Source organism: Ascaphus truei, chromosome 4 (assembly GCF_040206685.1).
Source record: "Ascaphus truei isolate aAscTru1 chromosome 4, aAscTru1.hap1, whole genome shotgun sequence".
NCBI lineage: Eukaryota > Metazoa > Chordata > Amphibia > Anura > Ascaphidae > Ascaphus > Ascaphus truei.
This window is the reverse complement of record NC_134486.1, coordinates 104,674,145-104,697,406: the sequence shown is the minus strand read 5'-3', so window position 1 is coordinate 104,697,406 and position 23,262 is coordinate 104,674,145. Positions and strand designations below refer to the sequence as shown.

Below are 23,262 nucleotides of genomic sequence, written 5' to 3'. Positions count from 1 at the left end.
TTCAAACCCTTTCATTAAAGAGGATGTGTTTTGCATGAACACCACGAGCCGCAATCTAGAAATGTTAGTTGGAGGGAACTATCTGTGTTGGGTTTAAATGTTGCAAACGGGTCTGAGCGAATTAAATTTATATATTAACCTATTGCATTTTAATACAATAAATGGTTTAAAGGGAAATAAGAATAGATATTGGCAAAATAAACTCTCCTAACATGTCTGAATCAGTCCTTGAGGAGAATGCAAGGAGATGTGTGTGCCAGTGATTGCAGCGAGGAATATACGCCGCTCTTCTGTATCCGCACCCCACAAATTGCATTCCTTGTTTTGCAGAGGCCGACAGATCCCCAACATTCAGAGCTCTTTAATCAGGAGGAGAAGTTTGCGGAGATTATCAATGAATATGAAGCACAGTGCAGGGTGAGTAGCCGTAGGTTCAAAATAACACACGGTCAGACTCCGCAAGCAGCCAAAATGATGCATATGCAGTTATTGATGGTGCAGCCTGAGGTGATACATTGTGTATTAGTGCGCTCCCTGGTGGCTGAAATAGAAGTTGTACCTTTGCTGCATATTTATTTTGTATTGTATTTATTATTATAATGTATTATTATATTTATTATATATGGAGTATGCACCATACATGGCTAATTTTTGTGTATATTCTCAGTGTTCAAATAACACTGGACACATCTTTAACATTTTACATAGCAATAAGGAAGTATAGATATAGGATAAAGTATCTGTTGTCTAAATTTAGCATAGGTTGAACTTGATGGACGTACGTCTTTTTTCAACCTCATCTACTATGTAACTATATGTAACTATATTTAAAACCAGAGACAGAACATGAAACACAGAGCTCAGTGCTACATCCAATGAAACTTATGCACGGTACAGTGCCTAAACATATATAATATATTTAGGCACTGTACCGTGTATAAGTTTCATTGGATGTAGCACTGAGCTCTGTCTGTGTTTCATGTTCTGTCTCTGGTTTAAAATATATATTGCCATGCTCAATAGCACTCCTCTGTGACACTTATACGCTTATATATATGTTGTGGTTATTTTGGGTGTTCAATATGAGCTTGTAGGTGTCCTGTATGTTTTACAATCCTTGTTCAGCTGGTCTTAGCTGATTGGAGGGTGGCTCCTCCTCCCTAGTTTGAAGCTCACCCCCTCCCACTTTCAAATGGTTAAAAGCTCACTCCATTGCATCTCCCACTCTCAGGGGAACTTGCTTGCTTGCAGTTTGATTGTGACAAATCTAATACAGAGTGCTTTTCCTGGTAATGTACAGGTTAATAAGAGCTTCAATCAGACTTAGGCCTCGGCCAAGCTTCCCGCTGGCGTGCTGAGGCTCAGGGAAAGCGGGTGCTTTCCCTGGCCTTAGACGGCGTGCCGTCAGGGGGCGTGCCGGGGGCGGGCCAGTGGCGTCACGGAGCTGGTTTGCCCTCATTGGGCAAACCGCTCACGTGACCGGCCCTGCACTCCGGCGAGCTCTGAAATGTAAAATTCAGCTAAGACCTACGCTTCCGCGCGCTTGCGGAAGCGTAGGCGAGCCCCTACTAAAGCCGCTCTAATTGCGGCTGTAGGGGCTCAGTGCTGAGCGGAAGCGCGCCTCCGCCAGCAAGCAATAACTTTGGCCGAGGCCTTAGAACTATGCAACTAATTTTGACAGATTTATTATAAATCATTCTTCCTGGTAATGCACAGGTTATTAAGAATTTATATTAGTGTTGGGTACCCTTGAGATGTGGTCTGCCGTGTAGGGGCTCAAGGGCTTACAACACTTTGGCCAAAGAGTTAAACTAAAAGACAATTTTATTCAAAAGATATCTATATATATTTTTAGGCACTGTACCGTGTATAAGTTTCATTGGATGTAGCACTGAGCTCTGTCTGTGTTTCATGTTCTGTCTTTGGTTTTAAATATATATTGCCATGCTCCGTAGCACTCCTCTGTGACACTTATATGCTTATATATATATGTTGTGGTTATTTTGGGGGTTCAATATGAGCTTGTAGGTGTCCTGTATGTTTTATATGTAACTATGTAACTAAAACCGTGCAGCCTTCGCCTCAAACGTTGGTGCCTGTTATGGGGCTGTTCCCAGTAGCAGCCACTTTTAATTAATGTAATTGGGTTGCTTAGAAAGATGTAATCACACATAAACTGAAGATTTTACTTACTGATGGCCTATGGGAAACGAACACTTTCTTTCTCCACATTTTCCATATAGTTTTTATCCTGTACCTTTGTATTTCCTGCACAAATTATGGCATAATTAGTTTGCAAAGTGTTGTGAAACCAGGAATTGACTATTTACCTATAGATTTTATGATAGAGGGGCTCATCACCAGAGACTTAAAGATAAAGATTGTAAAAACTCTTCCCATTTGATCTTTCATTTTTAATGTGTTAGTTACTTACTGCCGGATGTAAACCCGTTTGGCAAAATCCTTCCCACCAGCCTCCTTCAGTAGCGTAAAACTAACAGAACAACGTTCCAGCACACCACAATATACTATATATAATCAAATTATCCTAACGGCGTCATAGCAATGTACACCGTGGTTCTACCTGGGATCAGTAATAATTTAACTACCACATCCAGACCTTTAAGCCAAAAGGAAACACATAATCCAAATAGCTGAGCACTAGGGGATAGTCCATTTGTTATCAAAAACCTGATGGGATCTGTCACTAATTTGAATGTAAGATGCAGGCCTGTAAGTATGGATCTGCTGGTGCATGTTCTGAGCTCACCTTTCCCTGTTCTCTTTCTTCTAACCCATTAAATGTATAACCGCCCCCGGGACTGACACTAACCTTCTTTTGGAAACCCTAGAGAGTAAAGGTGAGCGTGTGCTGGTCATTCACGGGTTGTACGCATGCCTTCTCCAGCGAGACGTTTACGTCATCAACGGAACATTTAGACTGTTTCATCTTTCTGAAATTACACAAAAATACGATTCTGCTTACGTCCTAATTACCCGAGTCTTCTCTTCAGTTGAGATTTTTTTTTCTTTAAATGAAACACTCTAAATTGTAAGCATTTATATTTTAAAATGAACATTGAGGTTAAAAAAAACATTGAATGTATCATTATCTTTTCTTTTTCACGTTCTCAATGCGTGTGCAGGATTTAATCTTTTGCACTAAAAAATGGTCTTTGCTAAAGAATGGAGTTCTTTACAATCTTTGTGTGAGAATAAATGTGGCGTTTCAATTTTTACAGGACTAGCGTTCATCACAGGAGAACAATGGTCCCTAAAAGATTGTAAGCTCCTACGCACAGGGACCACTTTACTCAGGCTGTGAATGCCGCTTATTACATGTGAATGCCGCTTATTACATGTGAATGCCGCTTATTATATGTGCATGCTGTTTTGTGCATTATTGCTTCTCCATTGTGCTGCACAAATTATGTACATTTAAAAAGATGTTCTGGACAATCCATAATTAAGGAAGGCTACATCCCAATTATAAAACTTATCCTCAATAGCAAATCAACTGAAAATAGTTTTCATTTTAAAATATATTTTTTTATATTTGAAAAATAAATAATTCAGAACATATTTCATTTTTAACACTTATTACAAATGTAAATGCATTTTTAAACAAGGTAGACTTTAAAATAAGGCACCCTTCGCCTTGTATGAGATATTGTAATCTACTAGGGTTGCCAGGTGTCCGGTATTGAAGAGGACCGTCCTGTCTTTGGACACTCGGTTCAGTAAAAAATTAGAGGGAATACTGGCCATGTATGTGTCCGGTATTATCTCTCTGGACATGTATGTGTCCGGTATTCCCTCTCTGGACATGTATGTGTCCAGTATTCCCTCTCTGGACATGTATGTGTCCAGTATTCCCTCTCTGGACATGTATGTGTCCGGTATTACCTCTCTGGACATGTATGTGTCCGGTATTACCTCTCTGGACATGTATGTGTCCGGTATTACCTCTCTGGACATGTATGTGTCCGGTGTTACCTCTCTGGACATGTATGTGTCCGGTATTCCCTCTCTGGACATGTATGTGTCCGGTATTCCCTCTCTGGACATGTATGTGTCCGGTATTCCCTCTCTGGACATGTATGTGTCCGGTATTCCCTCTCTGGACATGTATGTGTCCGGTATTCCCTCTCTGGACATGTATGTGTCCGGTATTACCTCTCTGGACATGTATGTGTCCGGTGTTACCTCTCTGGACATGTATGTGTCCGGTATTTCCTCTCTGGACCTGACGGGCTTGGGGGGGGGGGGGGCGCGGGATTTCCCAGAGCAGGGAGAGAGATGGGCTAGGGTGCTGGACAACTTCCTCTATCCTGATTGGCTGCTGCTGTGTAATGTAGCCAATCAGGAGGAGGTGTCGGGAGCCTGGGGGTGGGGCCAACGAGAGAAAGAAACCCAGCAACCCTAATCTACACCGTTGTGTGTTATTGTACAAAGATGTATGTGCTGCTAATCTCTCATTTTTGAAGGAAGGATACATCACCATCGTTTATTTTTTTTAAGTAAATACAGGCGCCCACTTAAGGAGACATCGCAATACTTTACAGTCGCAGTTTACAGATGCATGTCGAATGAATGCAAAGGAACCCTGGACTGGTATTGGTTATAGGCTAAACATTTAGGACCAGTAGAAAACTATCCTTCTGATTGGAAAGTTGGCAGCGACTTTCTCTTCTGATTCTTCTGGAAAGTATATACAGGCATACCCCGCATTAACGTACACAGTGGGACCGGAGCATGTATGTAAAGCGAAAATGTACTTAAAGTGAAGCACTACCTTCACGTTATTGCTGTTCAGGACGTCTGACAGGCGCATGCGTGAGCTGCTGTTTGCCTATTGAGAGATATGTCCTTACTCGCGAGTGTACTTAAAGTGAGTGTCCTTAAAGCGGGGTATGCCTGTATTTTTTAATTTGCCACTTTTTAAAAGTAATGAATGCTCTTTCCCTCGTAGCTTGTCGTATCCAGCCCCTTTGTAAAAGCTCTAAAAATGCACTGACTTCGAGCGTACATTTTGGAAGAAGCAATATAATAGATTAATTTGAGGCACACCATATATATGATTGAATGAAGGAAAAAAAAAACATATATTGTGATTAAGCAATCCCCAAAAACCAATGTTTGGTAAAGAATCTAACAATCTTATTATTGGCTTACTTAAAATAAATGTAACCATGATTAAAGATGCATTTTCCCCCAACTACAAACTATTATCAAGGGTAGCTCCATGTGATGACCTTTAACCCCTTCAGTGCCCTAATGACGTATGGTGTACGTCAAGAGAATGGGCCCTTATGACTTACACTGTACGTCATTGGCCTCTGCTTGTTTTTTTTTTTATGGGCTGCTTACCACGTGAAAGGGGCGATCCCGTCTCCTCACATCTGGGCCGACGGCCGGAACAGAAGCAGCGGTCACGTGATCGCTCCGAAGAGTGGTCACGTGACGTGGAAGTGCGGGAGGGCTCCATGGCCACGAAGGTGGCATGAATCTGGCACTGAAAGGGTTAAAGCAGATTGCCAATCTTCTTTTGATATCTTTTTTTGTCCACATGGCAACTCTTTGTTTGTTCTCCCTTTCTCCACTCCGCCAGGTAGCACAGAGCTGTTTCCTCCGCAGACTACAGAGGGTTTTATCAGAACAAATCTAATAGTAAATGTTTATTTGAGGTCTACTAATGTCACTAAGTGAGAGGGGCTTAGCAGGTATATTAATTTTAGGTTTTTGGTTCATGTTTTAGGAATAAAATTCACAGTTAAAAATTTTTTAAATAAAAACACTGGTCATGGAAATGTGGGGAAGTAAAGACACTCCCCATGTTGTACAGTACTTTGAGCAAATCTTTAGACAAAATCAGAGCCTGCAGTGAGAACTGCCCCTGTAAGGCAAATATGTGGCTGCTGTTCTTTCGAAATGAAGCACAAACTCATTTGGGGCCTGTGAAACGCAGAGTGTGTGTCAATCAGGTGTGCCCTTGCCGGATCATTCATAAAGGTGCGTGAGATGGAGATGGGGGTTTGCCTGTGCAACGTACAAAAATATCCCACAAAAGGAAATGAAACTCCTGCCATGTGTCTGCTCACCAGGTTTACACAATAACTTAAAAACATTATTTTGATTAAAGAAAGGATCAATCACCCAAATGTATCCTTAAATATGTTCTTTCCAGTACTGCCCCTTTACAGAATCTGTGCCTTTAAAACAACATCTGTGTTATTTCCCGTTCATTTCAGCAGCTGTGGGGACCCCACACACCACACACCACAAGATACTGACATATGAAGGGGATGCTGGTATTTCCTATCTGTTTAAAGGGCCTGCGGACCATTAGGAAGTCTCAAGGGATGACGTCGCAGATTCCTACTGGGACGTGGGACCTTTAAACGGGCGTTTTCTGTGCCCCGGAAGCAGGGGGTCCCTGGAGCTGAAATCAAAGCGGTTCCACTCTGGAGACCCCCTGCTTCAAACAGAGTACAAAAACATACAACCTTCAACCTCATACAGCTTACAATCTAATGTCTGCTGCCTTGCGCACAGGGACATAAAGTGACTTGCCCAAGGTCACAAGGCGTGGACACCCGAGTCACAGTGTGTATCTTGCAGGACCTACGTGATCGGAACGATGAGCTGCAAATCCAGCTGGAAACGATGCGCTCCCAGCTCAACGAGAGCAAATATACACGTTTATTGGCGAAGATGAAGGACAACAAAGCGCTGCACCTCAAGGCGAAAGAAAAAATCCATCACAACCACCTTACCAACGGTAACTGTCAACCCCGCAAAGGCGCCACCAACCGGATTGTCCTGCGTCTCCATATGGTTTTGTTGGCAATGTTTGTTTGTTTTTCCTCCCCTAGATGCTCATGCAAAGAAGGCCATGTATACTAAACGAAGAAGTTTGTCTTCTGCGGGTGCAAATGGTAAGGAACTATTTTTTGTTTTATTACCCTTCAAACAAATGATTAGAACAGAACAAATAAATGACTCCTACCAACAAAAGTACAAACAGGACTTGGGAAGGTACAGAAAAAGGGGAGGTTAAATTGATCAGGTTTAGGGAGGAAAGGGTTTTTGTACATTTATTTAGATCAGGGGTGGGCAACTCCATAAGCCACCAACAGATCAGGTTTTAAGGATATATCTGCTTCAGCACAGGGTGGCATAGTCAAAAACTGTACCGCCTGTGCTGAAGCAGGGATATTCTGAAAACGTGAACTGCTGGTGGCCCTTGGGGACTGGAGTTGCCCTCCCCTGATGCTTTCAATAATATTCTAGGCCACAAGATATCACATGTTAACTCTCTAGTCCCCCCCAGCTACATCTTCACATTGACTATCTAAATGCAATGGATTGTAGGTGTAACTTGAATGTGGATGGAGTGTGTCACATTCACGCAAACTATACAAATATTAAAGGATGTCGGGGTCTGTGTGTCCAGCTCCAGAAATTGACTTTTTACAATCTAATTGGCAATCTGTTATTTGGAATACACAATTAATATCAACTGCTCAGATTTTGCCCATCTGGCATCACCGAGTGGCTTGGGGAGCTGCTCTACAGGGTAGCAGAAGAACGAATTATTATATTAAGATAGAAAAAATGAATTGTCAAATTTATTCCCGTTCGTCTTGCCATATGCGTTTTACTTCAATGAAACTGACTAACTTAGGCATAGATCCGTTGAACTTAGGCGTTGAACTCACTTAGGCCTAGATCCGCCAAAGGGTGTGAAGCTTTAGCACGCCTCCGCTCCCATTCATAGGGCATGCAAGTGAGCACTCGCAGTGCATCACTTTTTACTTTAAAGCTACGAGTACTCGTTTGGATGTCATTACCCAGAATCCCTGGCTGCAGTGGAAGCACTGTATGCTGTGTGAGTATGGGGTAGGGCAGGTTTTAGTGGTCCTGCCTGAGACAGGTGAATATGTTCATAGGTGTTCTTTATTCATGTACGGTGGTTTGCCACTTTTTTTTAAATTTTTTTACTCGCCCTAACTTGTTTGTGAACCTAATGAAGTTCCGTGAATGTCCCATGAAGGTGATGTTCACTGAACTCCGTAATGACAATGAAATGGTTAACTAGTATCAGGTCATGAGAACTGTGGGGAAAAATCCTCAACATTTCTGAAGTCCAACCCTCTTCATATACCGAACGTAGTGATCTGTCACTTGACACATACCAATGATGTGCTTTTTAGTAGGACTGGGGGCTGTTGAATCCGAGTCTTCTCCTATGAATATGGATGCGGAGCTAACAAAGCATCAACTAAAAGAACAGCAGCAAGAAGTTCAGGATCTCCGAATACAACTCGAGACAAAAGTAAGGAGTCTCGGGAGAAATAAGTTAAGAGATAAGATAACGAGCGTATTGGCAAAAGTAAAGAATTAGCACAGAGATGTCCTGGTGTCACGGACCAGTTGGGAGTAGTCTACAGCCATTGGCTAATCCACGCAGTCATCTGATACACAACTGGTCAAAATGTCTTAAAACAAAGTTGTGGAATTGTTCTTTTACACACTATCTTTGAAACGTTTATTCAATATTCTGTTCAAAGGCTTTCCTCATCTTAAAAACAAAAAAGAAGCAATATACAGTATGCAGTATACAGGGTGGGACCCTCTATGATGGGGGACCTCTACTCCCTTCCTCAAGCCCCCTCAACAAGTCAGGTTTTCAGGATATGTCAGGTTTTCAGGATATCCCAGCTTCAACCCAGGTGGCTCAATCAGTCCCTGCTTCAGCATAGGTGGCTCGATCAGAGGCTCAGTCAAAGACGAGCCTCTGATTGAGCCACCTGTGCTGAAGCTGGGATATTCTGAAAATCTGACCCATTGGGGGGGGGGGGGGGGGGGGCTTGGACAGGAGTTGAGCTCCCCTGTTCTACGAAACAGCAGGTATAACTCATCCCTTGTACTCCGAATTGTTTTGTTTCTTCCTGTGTATAGTTTTACACTCTGTGCATTGCTCTGTGGGGGGAATTATTCTGTATCCGCAAACGCTTCACAAATAGCAAGTTATTGTGCTGCTGACAAAGTTACTTTTTTTTCCCTAGCATGCTTTAACAAGCCAACGTAAAAATATAAGCTACATTTTGAGAAGAAAAATGTTTAGTGTGCTATAAATGGCTGATGTCAACTTAAATTAAATGATTAAATAGTGATAATAGATTTATTATATTAATACATATTGAATAATATGGAAGTTAATGAAAAAGTGTGTAAAAATGTAACATTCTGATAATTCAGTTGCCTATTGAAAGATTAAAAAACAAAAAATCTTTGTGGCAATTATTAGACTTTATTTTTGTGTTCTCATAAGTAGCATTGTTTTCAACTATGATTACAGTGTCAATCTTAAGCATTAAAAAATATATATATTTTCTGTGCTGCCGACCTCTAAATTAATGTTTCATAATATTTTTTTTACATAGCCCTGACGGTGTACGGATCGCTGTTCGCAGAATTTTACAGGCACAAGCCCCTGCCCTGTAGAGCTTACAACCTATGATTTTGGTGCTTGAGGAACAGGGAGATAAAGTGACTTGCACATAGTCACAAAGAGCCGTCATTGGGATTTAACCTAGGCTCCTCTGATTCACACTTCATTATTTCAGGGAGTGTCTTCACTCACTGAGACACCCCTTTAGATCACTAATGTTTTGGGCAAATGTTGATGTATAGTCCTTTTCTCTTAGGTCAACTATTACGAGAGGGAGATTGAGCTGATGAAAGCCAACTTTGAAGAGGAGAGAAAGGACACAGAGCAGAGATTCAAGATGGAAGTCAGTGAGGTGGAGGATCAGAAGGCTGACCTCGAGGAGCTGAACGCCAAATATCAAGAGGTCATTGACGGCTTGAAAGAGCAGCTGCCCACATCTGCCCACTACCAAGAACTGGAGAAGAGGTTTGAAAAAGAGAGGGCCAAAATGGAACAGTCTCATGCCAAGGAGATGGCATCACTGAGGCAGAGGCTGACCAGTGACAATGAGCAGCTAGAAGAGGAACTAAAGAGGAGTCACCAGAATGAGCTGCAGGCAATGAGGTCTGATATCACATATTTACTTTATGGTATCCTAGAGTAGATGCAAGGAATCGCAGTTATAGTAGCCCTGGAGCAAGTAAGCTTGGGTTGGGCTCTGTGCCCTCTGTGTTGCACATTTCCAGTGACTGCTTTGCAATGCGTTGCTGGCGTCACTGAAAGCAGAGAGGTTTAAAGCAGCAATCCGGCTTCCAATCATGGGAGAGCTTTCTTAGTTCTCTGCGTGCTGCTTTCCATTGCGGGAGATCCTGTTCCTTTCTAGAACAGAGTCCCAGGAAGGGAATAAAATAACTTAATTTTTTTTGTAGGGTTTTTTATTTTTTGGAAAAGGGAAAATGCTTCAGGTCCCGAAGCCATGTTCTACTATAGACGTATCATGCAATACCTTTCGGAGTGGATTGCTGTTTAGTAAAACTCTACAGGGCAGTGAATGTAATAGTGTATTATTGTTTTGTGACTATACACCTGTTTTTCTAAAATGTTAGACCTTAAATATATATATTTATTTATTAAATACCACTAATCGGGCACTTTTGTTAGGGAAGAAAACTGGTCTTGCTTATCCTTCTGTATCTTACCCAAACAGAAACTCGTCTTAACCCCGCTGCACAAGATGCTTTAACCCCTTCACTGCAGACGCATTGCACAACGTCTCGGGCCCCTCCGGCAGTGGAAGGGTTAATTGTGTCTTCACACTGGTCGGGGACACTCGGCACCTGTTTTTAAGAAGCAGCATTAGCTAAATTAAAAAAAAAGAAAAAAAAAGGGAGGGTTTTGATGGTGTTTTTGTTTTTGAAATCTGTACATTTTTTGTTCCCCCCACGATTTTTGTTATTAAAATAATTTTCAGGTTGTTCATCTGTAACAGGCTCCGCTGCTTTTTCCTTTGGTCCTTGAGCATCAGATCAGGTAGATTGCTGGTTTCACAGACATTCACATGCGATCACCCTGACCTGGTGTGTCTGAAACTTCTAATGGATATACATGGACAGGGCCGGTGCAAGGGTATGTGGTGCCCTGGGCGACTCGTCTGCCTTGTGCTACTCCCTCCCCCTCATTATTTCTCCCTCACTCCCCTCCCCCTCATAATCTCTCCTTCACCCTTACTTCTCCCCCTCATTCTCTCTCCCTCACCACCACCTGTTCCCCTCATTCTCTCTCCCTCACCCCCACCCCCTCATTCTCTCACCCCCAGCCCTTATTCTCTCCCTCACCCCTACCCCTCCCCCTCATTCTCTCTCCCTCACCCCCTCATTCTCTCACCCCAGCCCTTATTCTCTCCCTCACCCCCACCCCTTCCCCTCATTCTCTCTCCCTCACCCCTACCCCTCCCCCTCATTCTCTCTCCCTCACCCCTCCCCCTCCCCCTCATTCTCTCTCCCTCACCCCCACCCCCTCATTCTCTCACCCCCAGCCCTTATTCTCTCCCTCACCCCCACCTCTTCCCCTCATTCTCTCGCCCTCACCCCCACCCCCACCCCCTCATTCTCTCCCTCACCCCCCTTCCCCTCATTTTCTCCCTCACCCCCCCTCATTCTCTCCCTCACCCCCTCCCCCTCATTCTCTGTCCTACACCCCTCCCCCTCATTCTCTGTCCTACACCCCCTCTCCCTCATTCGCGCTCCCTACCCCCTCCCCATTGTTCTGTCCTTCACCCCCTCGTTCTCTGTTCTTCACCCCCTTCCCCTCGTTCTCTGTCCTTCACCCCTCTCCCTCGTTCTCTGTCCTTCACCCCACCCCCCTCGTTTTTTCCTTCACCCCCTCCCCCTCGTTCTTTCCTTCACCCCTTCCCCCTCGTTCTCTTTCCTTCACCCCCTCCCTTTCTTTCCTTCACCCCCTCGCCCTCGTTCTCTATCCTTCACTCCCTCCCCCTCGTTCTCTGTTTTTCACCTCCACCCCTCCCCCTCGTTCTCTCTCCTTCACCTCCACCCCTCCCCCTCGTTCTCTCTCCTTCACCTCCACCCCTCCCCCTCGTTCTCTCTCCTTCACCCCCTCCTTCATCCCCCCCTCATTCTCTCTCCTTCATCCCTCCCTCCACCTCCACAGGACCCCAACACGTGCACACAAGAAGAAATACACACCCGTACACGTATGTATACATGTGCGTGTATGTATTTACACGCGTACTTGCATGTACACACAGCTGATAAACACCAATCATCACCTGCCCATGCTACTTCCTCCTCTGCTCTGGCCACACACCCAGGCTCATGACACCACCTCCTGATTTGCTGCATTACCCAGCAGCATCCAATCAGGATGAAGGAAACTGCCGAACCCCCTGGGAACTACCCTGCTTTTTCCCTGCCCCGAGAGATTGGAGAAATCTCCCGCCCAGTTGGGAAACACTGCACTAGGAAAACTAGGCAGCAACATTTAGCTGCTTTAGGCGGCTGCCTGGTGGTTAAACCGGCCCTGTACATGAATACAGAGTGCAGTTTTGGGCACGACTCCATTAAAAAGACATTATACAACTAGAAAAAGTGCAGAGAACAGCCACCAAATTGATAAAGGGGATGGACAATCTAACTTATGAGAAGAGGCTAGCTAAACTAGATATGTTTACATTAGAAAAGAGGCGTCTAAGAGGGAATATGATTACTATATACAAATATATTCTGGGACAATACAAGGAGCTTTCAAAATAATTATTCATCCCACGGGCAGTACAAAGGACACGGGCCATCCCTAAAGGTTCGAGGAAAGGAGATTTCACCAGCAACAAAGGAAAGGGTTCTTTACAGTAAGGGCAGTTAAAATGTGGAATTCATTACTGTGGCAGGACGGCCTCGCGGCAGGGTCAGTAAGACACTAGACAAGGTATGAAACTTTAAACTGTAGTTGTTTATTAGCCACAACCAAATAAACTCTGGGTGCACTGTCCCTTTAAGAAAACCAAATCATAGAAAATAAACACCTATTCCCTTTAGGGAAAGCTAACTACACCATAGCTTTCGCCCTCACTAACTGCATGGCCAGCTAAGCTGGTTCCCAAGCCAAAACATGCCCTGGCATATGCCACAGTGTAACACAGTCTCTGCATACAATTATAAGGCTTTTGGTTATCTTAGTCCTTGGAGCAGACGTCCCTGCTTCAGCACGATCTCTCCTCCTACCTAGGGGAACTCGGCCCCACGTTGAGCCTAGAGAACGCCTCTGTAGGTCCTCTATACCAGCTTCAGCAGCTGGGGAGCACTTCTATCTCTCTAACCCCCCCCACCTTCTCTGGGAAAAAAGTATCTCTCTCCCTGTATCACTTCCTGCTTCTTTTTTTTTAAACCTGCAGTCTCTCAGGAATCCTGCATGCAGGTGCATGCAGTTCTCCAGAAGTAGATTAACTGGTTGAGTGCTGGACGGTACACATATCCTCCATTCCAGCCTACTGAGTCGGTTACTCTGTCACATATCCCCCTCCCTAGCGTAACATTGTCCTGTGGAGCGGCCTGTGCACCATTCCCGTGCACCCGCATCTTCGTCGGAAACGTCCGACGTCATGCCCCCTTTTTTGTTTCTCTCTTTGATTTCCAATTTAGGCATTTTCCTTTTGGTGCAATTACCAGGCCTTTTGGGCCCGCAGATCGGTACTTCACTACCTCTTTGTCCTGTGTCCGTTTGGCTCTCTCTTGTGAATACAGAAACTCTGCGTCCGCGGCGATGGCTTTTGGACCTCGTGGCACCTCTCTTTCACAGTCGCCAGACTTGTTTTCAACTCTTACGGAGTTCCAACACCAAGTGCACTCCATGGCACTTTTCACAGTCGACAGACTTGTCTTCATCTCCTGCAGAGTTCTCCTCAACTCCAAATATACACCATGGTACCTCTTTTCCACAGTCGACAGACTTGAAGATTTGGACCTTTCTTTATTGGCCCATTAACTTACTCCGACGGGAGAACCACTGGACGCTACGTCAGGCCCCGTTGACCCGGTTGTACGGCTGGAGTTTTATGGCGCCACTCCACCGTAATTTGGCTCTTTTATTCCGTGTTTTAGTGTAAAGCAGTTTGGGGGTACTGCAATGGCATTGCAGACATGCTTATCGGACTGCCCCGCTTGCTTAGGATGACATAGGATCTGTGTCCGGACTGTATGGGGCCAGTCGCAGAGCGTTTACTTACATGGCTTTCTCCCGCCATCCTTCCTAGGATAAACATCCCACGGCATTTCTGAAATGTCAGAATATCTTTTCCTCTTTGTAGCAGGTTTAGTTCACCAGTAAGAGTCCTCTGTTTCTTATGTGCCTCCTGCAATTCTCCTGACATCTTTTTCATGGTCTCCCTCTGTGACCCCAGTGTCTGTCTCTTTTAATCTTTTTATCTCATTATCTTTGGCCTCCAATGCCTTCTGTGCTGGTTCCATTTTTTTTTTTTAACAGCTTCAGCTTGATCCTGCAGTTACCTTCTTAGAGCCTCCACCTCTTCCTGGTGCCTGCTCTGCGCCTGCATCAGCGCCCCCATCATATTTTGGAGTTTGGCGGATTTCATCATTGTTTGCGTTTTCCATGCCTCTTTCACCTGGGCGATCTGACTTTTTGGATTAGAGCAGCTTTTCTGCTCCTCTAGTTCTCGTTCCACTTTCTGGGTCTTTTCCCGTTCCTTTTTATATAGAGTAACCTGGCTTCTAAGCTCCTCTTCCAGTGATGCTTTGGTGGTGCTTAGTGTGACCGTCAGCTAGTCGGGTTGCTCTGCGGGGACACGCTGGGTACTCAGATGGTCCTGCAGCATTTGCTCTGCTGGAGTGTGCGGCTCCAGGGAGTCATCTTCTTTTTGCAGTACTTTTTCTGCATTCACCAGTGCTTCCCGCACTTCTAATTTTTCCTGGATCAATTGCTTCTTTACATTTTCTACTTGGTGAAGCTTCTTATCTCTTTCACTGACCTGGACAGCCAAGTCTTTGCTCTAATAAAGTCTCTAGACGAATCATGATTTCTCCTCCAGCATCCTTCAATTCACAGACCTCTGTGCTGCGAGCGTGGACCTCATGGGCTGAGAGTTCCAGCTCTGTGCTGGGGATGTGTATCTCTTTCTGGGAGACTTTGAGCTCTTTATGCAGCCTTATTTCTGCACTCTCCTGTGCTTCCTGCACGCCAGAATTCTCCTGTGTAAATCCTCTTGCTGAGAAACTTTTAATTTTGTTATGAATTTTTGAACGTCTTTCTGGGGCAACTCATAATACAGTTTCCAGTCAGTACTTGTTTTCTCTGATTCGCTCGGCTTTCTGTATATGGCGGTAGTGGTATCCTTTGTCGACTCGAGGTCAGTCAAATGTGAAGCTTCTTCCTTCCGGCTTTGGTTCTCCATTTTTACTGTTTCTATATCACTCAGGGCCTTCTCATAGGTCTTCTTTAATGTATGTAACTGTGTTTAGATGTTGGCACTCCTGATTGTGTTCCAGCTCTATTTTGAAAGCGTGAACCTCTTTTTGCGAGACGTCCAATTCTCTATGGCAATTGTGAACCTCTTGCAGTCTCTTCATTTTTCTGTTTCAATTTAGCAATCATTTGCTCAGATATTCTCTGCTTTTCAACCATGGCGGCCACTCCAGCGTTTGCCCTCTCAAGACTGTTCTTCACCTCCTCCAACTCACCTCGTAAGAAGCGCTCTGTATTCTGCAAAGCAGTATACTCCTCTGTAACTCTGCGTTAGCGTCCTGTATCTTGGCATTAGCTTCTCGCTCCTTACCCAAGCGTTCCTGCAGGACTTTATAATCATGGTAGGCAGTTTGGAGTGCAGTATTTAAGGCATCTTCATTCTGGATCAAGGATTTAGCTTCCCTTCGCTCCTCCTTTCCCTTTGCCGCTGTTCCAGTGACCATTCCGCCCATCCCTCCGGTCTCCAGCACATCTCGGCGTCTTTCCGACGCACGTTGTCCAGCCATCGCAGGCTCAAATGGTTCAGTCACTTTCTCCTGCTCACACCACATTGCTTGCTTTCGTTGCTGTGTGGTACAGTATTCCTCATGCTGCTCCTGTTGCCATTGTATATATGTGAGGATGTGGGGACACAATTCTTCCATGTGACCTGGCTCCTGATAGGCCCAGCATACTGAATCCTTTAGAAAGTAACCTGGTTTCCTTTTATGCGGCATGGCTCCAAGGTTATGGAGTCCTGCGCTCTGGACACTGGTCACTTCTGCATCTTTAATCTGCGTGTGTGGCTCTTTTCCTGTGGCCACGTAAGAGTCGTCATCGTCATCATTATCATATGGCCTGAAGGGACACTGTTTTGTATGGTTATGTAAATTACAAAACAAATATTTCTCGTCTGCCATTTTAAAATCCAGTTTTTTTTTTTTTCATATCTGACGGGGCAGGCTTTATACAACGCACGTGAGTTGTATTTGCTTTACAATGTTTGAACCTTTTTGGTTCTTAGGGCAACAAATTTACAAAAAAAACAATTTTTACTTTCTCCAACCCCGGCAGGGTAAACTTGACACTCAATACTTTGCTTATGGCGTTTGCTTTACACAGCACAGCAATCCTTTCATACCCGACGGGGCAAACTGTACACTCAGCACTTGCTAGCTGCAAATTCACTTGCTTCAGCAAAATAAAAATGTTGTTTTTGGTTTTCTGCTTGTGTTCATGAACTTAACACATCTTCATCTACTGACCCCCAGAGGCGTAGCATCCCACTTCTAATACCACCTGTGGCAGGACGGCCTCGCGGCAAAGTCAGTAAGACACTAGACAAGGTATGAAACGTTAAACTGTAGTGGTTTATTAGCAACAACCAAATAAACTCTGGGTACTCTGTCCCTTTAAGAAAACCAAATCATAGAAAATAAACACCTATTCCCTTTAGGGAAAGCTAACTACACCATAGCTTTCGCCCTCACTAACTGCATGGCCAGCTAATCGGTTTCCCAAGCCAAAACATGCCCTGGCATATGCCACAGTGTAACACAGTCTCTGCATACAATAAGGCTTTTGGTTATCTTAGGCCTTTTTGGAGCAGACATCCATGCTTCAGCACGATCTCTCCTCCTTTCTTCCTAGGGGAACTCAGCCCCACGTTGAGCCCACAGAACTCCTCTGTAGGTCCTCTATACCAGCTTCTGCATCTGGGGAGAACTTCTATCTCTTCCCCCTCCCCCCCCTTCTCTGGGAAAAACAGTCTCTCTCTCCCTATATCACTTCCTGCTTTTTTTAAACCTGCAGTCTCTCAGGAATCCTGCTTAAGTAGGCTGCAGGTGCATGCAGTTCTCCAGAAGTAGGTTAACTGGTTGAGTGCTGGACGGTACAAATATCCTCCATTCCAGCTTACTGTCACATATCCTCCTCCCCAGCGTAACATTGTCCTGTGGAGCGGCCTGTGCACCATTCCCGTGCACCCGCATCTTCGTTGGAATCGTCCAACGTCATCCCCCCTTTCTTGTTTCTCTCTTTAATTTCCAATTTAGGCATTTTCCTTTTGGGGCAATTACCAGGCCTTTTGGGCCCGCAGATCGGTACTTCACTACCTCTTTGTCCTGTATCTGTTTGGCTCTCTTGTGAATACAGGAACTCCACGTCCGTGGTGATGGCCTTTGGACCTCGTGGCACCTCTCTCTCACAGTCGCCAGACTTGTTTTCAAGTCATACAGAGCCCAGAGAACTCCTCTGTAGGTCCAATATACCAGCTTCCGCAGCTGGGGAGCACTTTTATCCCCCCCCCCCCCCCACTTCTCAGAGAAATACAGTCTCTCTCTCCCTGTATCACTTCCTGCTTTTTTTTAAACCTGCAGTCTCTCAGGAATCCTGCTTAATTAGGCTGCAGGTGCATGCAGTTCTCCATAAGTAGGTTAACTGGTTGAGTGCTGGACAGTACACACATCCTCCATTCCAGCCTACTGAGTCAGTGACTCTGTCACATTACCCATGGAGACTGTGATGGCAGATACAATTGATATCTTTAAAAAAAAAATTGGTCAGCTTTTTGGAAAGGAAAGGTATTCAGGCATATACCAAATAAGTAAACATGGGAAGGATTTTGATCCAGGGAGTAATCTGAATGCCAGTATTTGGAGTCGGGAAGGAATTTCTTTTTAACCTTATGAGAAATCATTGGATGATATTTCAGTGGAGTTATTTGTTTGCCTTCCACTAGATCAAAATACTGTAAGTACAAATATAGGGTAAAGTATCTGTCATCTAACTTTAGCATAGGTTGAACTTGATGGACATATGTCTTTTTTTCAACCTCATCTACTACGTAACTATAGAACTTTAAGCAGATGCAACTAAAATGGTACATAACACGAGCTTAGTTGACCCTGTGGTTGCTTTGGTTGATTTTTTTATTTTTTGCTAGCACTGCTGATTTTGTAATAGAATGATTTCCCAACCTACCTGTCCACAGATTGGTTATTATTATAATTGTGTGTGTGTGTGTGTACATACATACACATACATACATACATACATACATACGTGTGTATGTGTATATATATATACACATACAGTATGTGTGTATATATATATATGTGTGTGTGTGTATGTATATATATATATACATATACAGTTGTGTGAAAAAGGAAGTACACCCTCTTTGAATTCTATGGTTTAACATATCAGGACATAACAATCATCTGTTCCTTAGCAGGTCTAAAAATTAGGAAAATACAACCTCAGATGAACAACAACACATGACATATTACACTGTGTCATGATTTATTTAAGAAAAATAAAGCCAAAATGGAGAAGCCATGTGTGAAAAACTAAGTACACCTTATGATTCAATAGCTTGTAGAACCACCTTTAGCAGCAATAACTTGAAGTAATTGTTTTCTGTATAACTTTATCAGTCTCTCACATCGTTGTGGAGGAATTTTGGCCCACTCTTCTTTACAATGTTTCTTCAGTTCGTTGAGGTTTGTGGGCATTTGTTTATGCACAGCTCTCTTAAGGTCCCGCCACAGGATTTCAATCGGGTTGAGGTCTGGAGTTTGACTGGGCCATTGCAACACCTTGATTCTTTTCTTTTCAGCCATTCGGTTGTAGATTTTCTGGTGTGCTTGGGATCATTGTCCTGTTGCATGATCCAATTTCGGCCAAGCTTTAGCTTCGGACAGATGGCCTCACATTTGACTCTAGAATACTTTAGTATACAGAGGAGTTAATGGTTGACTCAATGACTGCAAGGTTCCCAGATCCTGTGGCTGCAAAACAAGCCCAAACCATCACCCCTCCACCACCGTGCTTGACAGTTGGTATGAGGTGTTTGTGCTTATATGCTGTGTTTGGTTTTCGCCAAACGTGGCGCTGTGAATTATGGCCAAACATCTCCACTTTGGTCTCGTCTGTCCAAAGGACATTGTTCCAGAAGTCTTGTGGTTTGTTCAGATGCAACTTTGCAAACCTGTGCCGTGCTGCCATGTTCTTTTTAGAGAGAAGAGGCTTTCTCCTGGCAACCCTTCCAAATAAACCATACGTGTTCAGTCTTTTTCTAATTGTACTGTCATGAACATTTAACATTAAACATGCTAACTGAGGCCTGTAGAGTCTGAGATGTAGCTCTTGGTTTTTTTGCAATTTCTCTGAGCATTGCACAATCTGACCTTGGGGTGAATTTGCTGGGACGTCCACTCCTGGGAAGATTGGCAACTGTCTTGAATGTTTTCCACTTTTGAATAATCTTTCTCACTGTAGAATGATGGACTTTAAATGGTTTGGAAATGGCCTTATAACCCTTCCCAGATTGATGGGCAGCAACAATTGCTTCTCTAAGATCATTGCTGATGTCTTTCCTCATTGGCATTGTGTTAACACACACCTGAATGCGCCAGACCAGCAAACTGCTAAAACTTCGGCTTTTATAGAGGTGGTCACACTTGCTGATGATCAATTAATCAAGGACATTTGATTAGCAGCACCTGTCTGCTACTTAGCATCTTAATTCCTATGGAAGCACTAAGGGTGTACTTATTTTTTCACACATGGCTTGTCCATTTTGGCTTTATTTGTGTTAAATAAATCATGACACAGTGTAATATGTCATGTGTTGTTGTTCATCTGAGGTTGTATTTACCTAATTTTAAGACCTGCTAAGGAACAGAAGATTGTTATTATGTCCTGATATGTAAAACCATAGAATTCAAAGAGGGTGTACTTTCTTTTTCACACAAGTGTGTGTGTGTGTGTGTGTGTGTGTGTGTGTGTGTGTGTGTGTGTGTGTGTGTGTGTGTGTATATTGAATGTGTATATATAACAGTGTATATAAACACACAGACTATAAGGTGTATTCTGGTACCAGAAGGTGTCTTATGGAATAGCACTGCTTTGTAAATATAGACCAATATGCTTATACTGTACAACAATATTCTATGCATATCGGCACAATAACATCGGACTAAATACTTTTTTTTTTTATGATTCCAATGATGCCCAATTAGTGTAGTGTTGTGTGTCTCTTTAAAATTCACATCTTGTTATGCCTCGCCAATGCTAGAACCCATTGCTGGGCAATAGTGCGTGTGCCTTCACAGCACTGCAAGGGTAGAACAGAGTGGAAGGTGCCAGTGACTTCATGTTAAATTAATGACCTAAGCTTTTTAAAGGGGATTTTTGTGGCCCTGAATTGAAAAGGTTGAACACCATATCCTTGTTCTTTGGGAAGTAAAATTGGCAGCTGGCAATCTATTTGCGGGCTAACCAATAAGTGAGAGGACCATCTCTATAATAACACATGACCTTCCCCTCACCAGACACCAGCTTTTTTGGTGACATATCCTGTGAACTAGGTGTAAGGGGAAACCGTGTAAACTCACAGGAGCCCCTGGTCCAGGCAAGATCATTAACTGCTGCTTTAAAGTGTCATCCACTTTGTTGAAGATTGAAAAAGATGCATATAATTGTCCTGCTTACCTTGTAACTGTAAAATCAATTTAAACCCAGAGCCCCTAGCCCCGTTATTATCAGAACTCTGCTAAATGTTGCATGAAAATCCATTCCCTAGTCCCCTGGTCTCCAGGTACTACTTTGGAGAGCAGCAGAATAATTACTAAAATGATTACAATTACAGGCATGGGTGTGAGTTTGCCATGAAGGGATATTCTATAAATTGGTGCATTGAAAATGGAAAGAGTTCCGGCTGGATGCTATTAGAAACGCTGATCTATTAATTTGGGGTATTGGGGTGGGTGCACGATTAATAGGAAAACGCAACGCAAATAGCCCTTGAAACTGTTGGTAAAAGGACAGGTAATTAACTATACCTAAGTTAATTCAGGTACTAGAGCATAATAATAGGTGCAGATATAGAATAGCATTTGGTAAGGTTTCAGCTCGGTTATCCTGTCTTGTTTGTGGACCACTAGGCCTCACCATCCCGAGTCTAAAAGCACTGAACCCTTAGGCCGCGTCCATGGTTATCGCGGCGCCGTCAAAATGCCATAAGGGAATGAGCGCGGCCATTGACCGTGGGGGCACGAGGAATCAAATACATTTGATTTTGCCACTCGACAGCTGGGTCACGTGCGCGGTTCATCCAATGAGGGCGAACCGGTCATGTGACATCACGGGCACGCCAAATCATACAGGCCGTGTAGCGCTCACACGCAAGCGCGCGGACACCATGGCCTCAGCCTTATTTTGCAGGGAATACCAAAAGCCCACAGTATGTGCAAAGTGTTTGAGACTGTTCTTAGCAGTTATTTTAAAGGTTCACATTGGGCACTTTGAGAAGGTTCATAAAGGTTCACTTTGAGATGTGTGCACAATTCTATCTAATTCAGGTGAACATCCGCATTATTTGTCTATAGGGAAGAGAAAGAGGAAGAACTGAATCACAATCTGACAGAGGTGGAAGCTCAGTATGCAGAATATTGTCAGAGTTTATTGCAGCAGCACCACAGTGAAAAGAATGAGATGTTGCAAAAATATGAAGGGGACAAGGAAACGTTGACAAAGGAGCACTTGAGTGAGAGAACACAATGGGAAGAGAAAGAGACGGCATTAATGACGCAGTGGAAAAAAGAACGGCTTAAACTTGAAGAGAAGCAAAATGAAGAGCAAGCTCTTCTCTGTAAAACATTTGCCGTTGAGAAGGAAAGAATGGAAAACCACTATAGAATGCACGTTGATGAGCTGTGCAAGGAAATCGAAGGTTTAAATGCATGTTTAATGGAAGGGAAGAGGGGAGCATGCACTATGGAAAATACAGAAAGAGAAGAGCAGGAAGCTTTGGTGAAAGGACCGATTGATTGTATAAAGGATACACTGGGTGATCTAAACAAGCAGCCGGTTTCTCAGTCCGCGTCTGTCATGGAGGCAAGTGCAGGAAGAGTATGTGCAACAGACAGAGTGCAGGTAAATACACAGGAAATGGATTGCAGTGACAATATGGCAGAGAGCGTAATAAAAGAAAAGGACATGCTCATAGAGACTCATGTAAAGCAGATTAAAGACCAAATTATCCAATACCATCAGGTTGTATCATCGTTGAAGGCAGCAGAAGAGAGGCTGTCTGTGTTGAAAAAGGCAGAGGAGAGTGCCACATTAAAGCTGCAGGAAATGGAGAGCTTGGTACCCTCTCTAAGAGCGCAGCTGCAGGCCGAAACAAAGGCAAAAGAGATGCTTCTGAGAAAGCAGACAGACTTTGACGTCGAAGAGGCACAATTAAGCAGCCAGTTGAACACCAAAAGGGAAGAATGTCTCTTGTCAGACGCAGCGGGACAAGGATGTGTGTCTCAATTGCAGGAAAGCGGTGATTGCATCTTAAAGCAAGATTTAAGAGTTCAGCCACTTACAAGGGAGAAGGAAGAGCTTGAGAAACAGGTGGCGCTGTTGGCAGAGCAGGCGGTGGAATTGGAACGCAAGTTGCATTTAATGAGGGAAAACGAACAAGAGCTGGCTGGTAAAGAGCTCGGCATGCGACAAAATGCCTGCAAGTCACAGCAAGGTGTCGTCCATGTGGAGAACATTGACTTAGTGGAAGAGCTTCTTGCCAGAAATGCTCTGTTGTGTCAGCAAATGAGGAGCAAAGAGGAGGAACTAGGTGTCCTGCAAAGGGAGATGGAAGAAGCGATCAGTCGATTGCAGCAGAAGGAAGAGGAGGCAACCAACCAAGTCCAGAATTCCAGCGAGGCGCTCGAGACGGAGAAGACCAGTTTGAAAGACAAGCTTCTCGAGCTAGAAGACTTGGTGCGGGAATTAGAGCGAGAAACCAGAGCAAGTCAGGATGACAGGTTTGAGTTGATCATAAAATGTTTAAACTAATGAACTGA

General features: G+C 43.9%; 1 protein-coding gene across 12 annotated transcripts in view; it reads left to right on the top strand.

The window, feature by feature from the left end:
• Nucleotides 1-23,262, top strand: part of NINL (ninein like) — a 171,541-nt gene that overhangs the window by 91,942 nt on the left and 56,337 nt on the right. For 7 of the 12 annotated variants that reach the window (XM_075596324.1, XM_075596322.1, XM_075596320.1 and 4 more), the window contains 6 exons: nucleotides 331-417; nucleotides 6,622-6,781; nucleotides 6,876-6,938; nucleotides 8,217-8,338; nucleotides 9,714-10,060; nucleotides 21,799-23,223. In XM_075596324.1, the coding sequence (XP_075452439.1) occupies nucleotides 331-417; nucleotides 6,622-6,781; nucleotides 6,876-6,938; nucleotides 8,217-8,338; nucleotides 9,714-10,060; nucleotides 21,799-23,223 (2,204 nt within the window). The remainder of the gene's footprint in view (nucleotides 1-330; nucleotides 418-6,621; nucleotides 6,782-6,875; nucleotides 6,939-8,216; nucleotides 8,339-9,713; nucleotides 10,061-21,798; nucleotides 23,224-23,262) is intronic. The other 5 variants (XM_075596328.1, XM_075596327.1, XM_075596325.1 and 2 more) reach the window with 3 other exon arrangements.